Consider the following 2,809-nt stretch of genomic DNA (forward strand, 5'->3'; position numbering starts at 1 on the left):
AAATAAATCACATGGAATTCTCTGCCCTGCAAGGTCTGCACAGCCACAACCACCTGAAACTTCAAAGGAAGGAAAACAACTCCTGGGACACAGGAGGGGAAGGGGGGTTTTATTGTAACAAGGCAGAAATCCCTTCTAGGTTACAAAGAAATCAAGGGAAATCTCATGGATTTCCACCTGAGGAAGGAGGGCAGAAAGTGGCTCAGCCTCTCCAAAAAGGCCAAAAGAACTTCACATTCTGAAGATGCAAATTAAGATTCTATCTGCAAACAAAGCCCAGTTGTAAAGATCTTCATGGTAAAATGTTAACCAGCTAGAAGAGATTTATCCTGATTTATCCTTTTCCTCCTGGGAGAGAATCAGGTCCAGCAGAGCAGGCTGGGGAGCTGGGCAGAGGGAGGAGGTGTGTTTTCTGATAAGCCTCAAACAATGTCCCTGTTGAGTGTCTGCACTGAGCTGGAAGAAAATAAAACCTCTGACAAAGCAAGAAATTCTGCAAAGACAGCACTGGCTCCCAGAGCTGAGACAGGAATTAGAGACCCACGAGCACACAGACTCACCCCTGTGCAGGGACACGATTCCCTGGAGATTTTATCCCCTTTCAGCAAACAAGGACAGGACTGTTCCCCCAGACACATTTATTCCCACAAAACTTGCACAAAAAAGCCACACTTTGGTTTAACTGTGAGTTAATCAGGTTTGGAACAAACTCAGATTGGTTTGGAACAAACCATCTCCCTGCTCTGAGAAGATTTTATGGGTGCATGAAGCAAACCAGCAGAACCACCAGAAAATCTGCTTTATCTTCCCATTTTTGTCTCCTTTTCCAGGTGCCAGTGCCAGCTGAGAGCTCCAATCTCTGCTCCTCGTGGGCTCTGTGGCCCTGGGTGACCCAGAGCTGGCCTGAGCCACTGCACACCTGGAACAGGATGAAGGGAAATGTGCAGGGGGAGTTTGTGGAAGGATTAAGATGACTGGGAGTGATTTGCACATGCAGACAATTCTCTGTGAGCAAAATGTTACAAAAGAGATTTCCCAGTGCAGCAGCACCGACATTTTCACTCCCAGAGGGAGAAATCACTGTCTCTGTGGGAAAGACTTCAAGTGGTTTCAGGAGCATGAAATCAAGCCTGGCAGTGATATAAAATATAAAATCCCACAAATAAAACACAAAACCCCGGCCTTTGGCAAAGCTGCGAACATCCCCCAAGCGCCTGAGAGAAAGGGGAGGTTTGTAAAGCTCTGGAACACCTGGGGTTGGACTCCTGGGCTTTGCCCCCATCCTGCTTTACCCAAAAGGAGAAAAAGGAGCAGCACTCACCCTTTGCCAGCTGCACGAAGCCCAGGATGATGATGAGAGCCAGCGCCAGCAGCTTGGCCGCAGCAAAGGCGTCCTGCACACGGGTGGCAGCTTTGACACTGTAGCAGTTCACAGCTGTCAGCAGCACTGAGGGGACACAAGGGACAAGGTCAGCACCCAGGAGACATGCCAAATGCACCAAAAATCACAAGGAATCTTTAGGTGAGATACATGGAAGGAATTTTTCCTGTGAGGGTGGGAAGGCCCCGGGCACCCAGAGTAGCTGTGGTGGCCCCTGGATCCCTGGCAGTGCCCAAGGCCAGCTTGGATGGGACCTGGAGCAGCCTGGGATAGTGTCCCTGCCATGGCAGGGAGAGGATGAGATGTTCTCCAAGGTCCTTCCAACCCAAACCAGTCAGTGATTTCCTTTTGCTAAAAGAACCAACCAGAGCCCCTTCCCAGAAGAGAAACTCACTGAGAGCTCTGCAGCCTCACACTTCTCAATTGCACCTTTATGTTGGCAGTAAGTGTTTTGAATAATGCCTGTGGTCCTTGGGACATGAAATGGGATTGCTCCACTGGAAAACACTCCTGAGGGCTTAGCATTTGTTTGCTGAGAAGCTCCTGCTGCCCACAAGTTGCCCTGTGGTTAATGCAACTACTGGGTTTACTTCCAACACTTCTTTGCCACATTTCCCCCAGCTCCTCTGCATCCCACTCCTGCCAGCGTGACATTCCTGCCAGGCAGGGCACAGCCTGAACCAGGCCTTGATCAAAGCCTCTGCTCCAGGCTGAGCTTCACCTGCTGCAGAGCAAATAATGGCAAAGCTCTGCTGCCCTCACAAATCACTGACTATTTTGGTGCCCTGCTCCCTCCCCAGAGCCTGCTGCTTGCTATGGACACAGCAAATGTCACACTGAGGGTGGCAGTGCCCACGTGCTGGATGCCCTCCCTCCAGCCCAGTGACCCCTCACTGTCCCCTGGCCAGCCCCAGCCTGAGCTCTCACCAGCAGCTCAGGGAGGAGCAGATCCCAAACCTCCTCCTGGAGCTGGAGGCTTTTCCCTGCAGGATCCTTTCCCAGCTCCCTCTGCCCTCGTGCAAAAGCTCCTTCCCAGAGCCTGCAGCTCCTCTTCACAGCAGCTCTTGATCAGAGCCAAGCAGCTGCTCCCCAAAACATCCCAGTCCCTCTCCTGAGGGTGTGAGCTGGAGCTGGAGCCCACTTTAGAGCCCAGAGCTGATCCCAGAGTGGGTGGGCTTGGAAGGATCTCACAGATCCAATCCCACCCCTGCCAAGGGCAGGGACACCTGCCACCATCCCAGGGTGCTCCAAGCTCTATTCAAGCTGGCCTTGGGCACTGCCAGGGACCCAGGGGCAGCCTGTGCCAGCATCCCAGGACCCAGGGGCAGCCTGTGCCAGCGTCCCAGGATCCAGGGGCAGCCTGTGCCAGGGTCCCAGGATCCAGGGGCAGCCTGTGTCACAGGATCCAATGGCTTTCAGGATCATTGC

General features: G+C 52.7%; 1 protein-coding gene across 1 annotated transcript in view; it reads right to left on the bottom strand.

Moving 5' to 3' along the window:
• The window catches only part of SLC7A5 (solute carrier family 7 member 5), a gene marked incomplete at its 5' end in the record, with an annotated part of 31,368 nt that overhangs the window by 19,057 nt on the left and 9,502 nt on the right, over nucleotides 1–2,809 (bottom strand). Inside the window, one exon of the mRNA XM_005424808.2 lies at nucleotides 1,322–1,447. Coding sequence (XP_005424865.1) covers nucleotides 1,322–1,447 — 126 coding nt within the window. The remainder of the gene's footprint in view (nucleotides 1–1,321; nucleotides 1,448–2,809) is intronic.

This window comes from Geospiza fortis, unplaced genomic scaffold (assembly GCF_000277835.1).
Source record: "Geospiza fortis unplaced genomic scaffold, GeoFor_1.0 scaffold102, whole genome shotgun sequence".
Taxonomy (NCBI): domain Eukaryota; kingdom Metazoa; phylum Chordata; class Aves; order Passeriformes; family Thraupidae; genus Geospiza; species Geospiza fortis.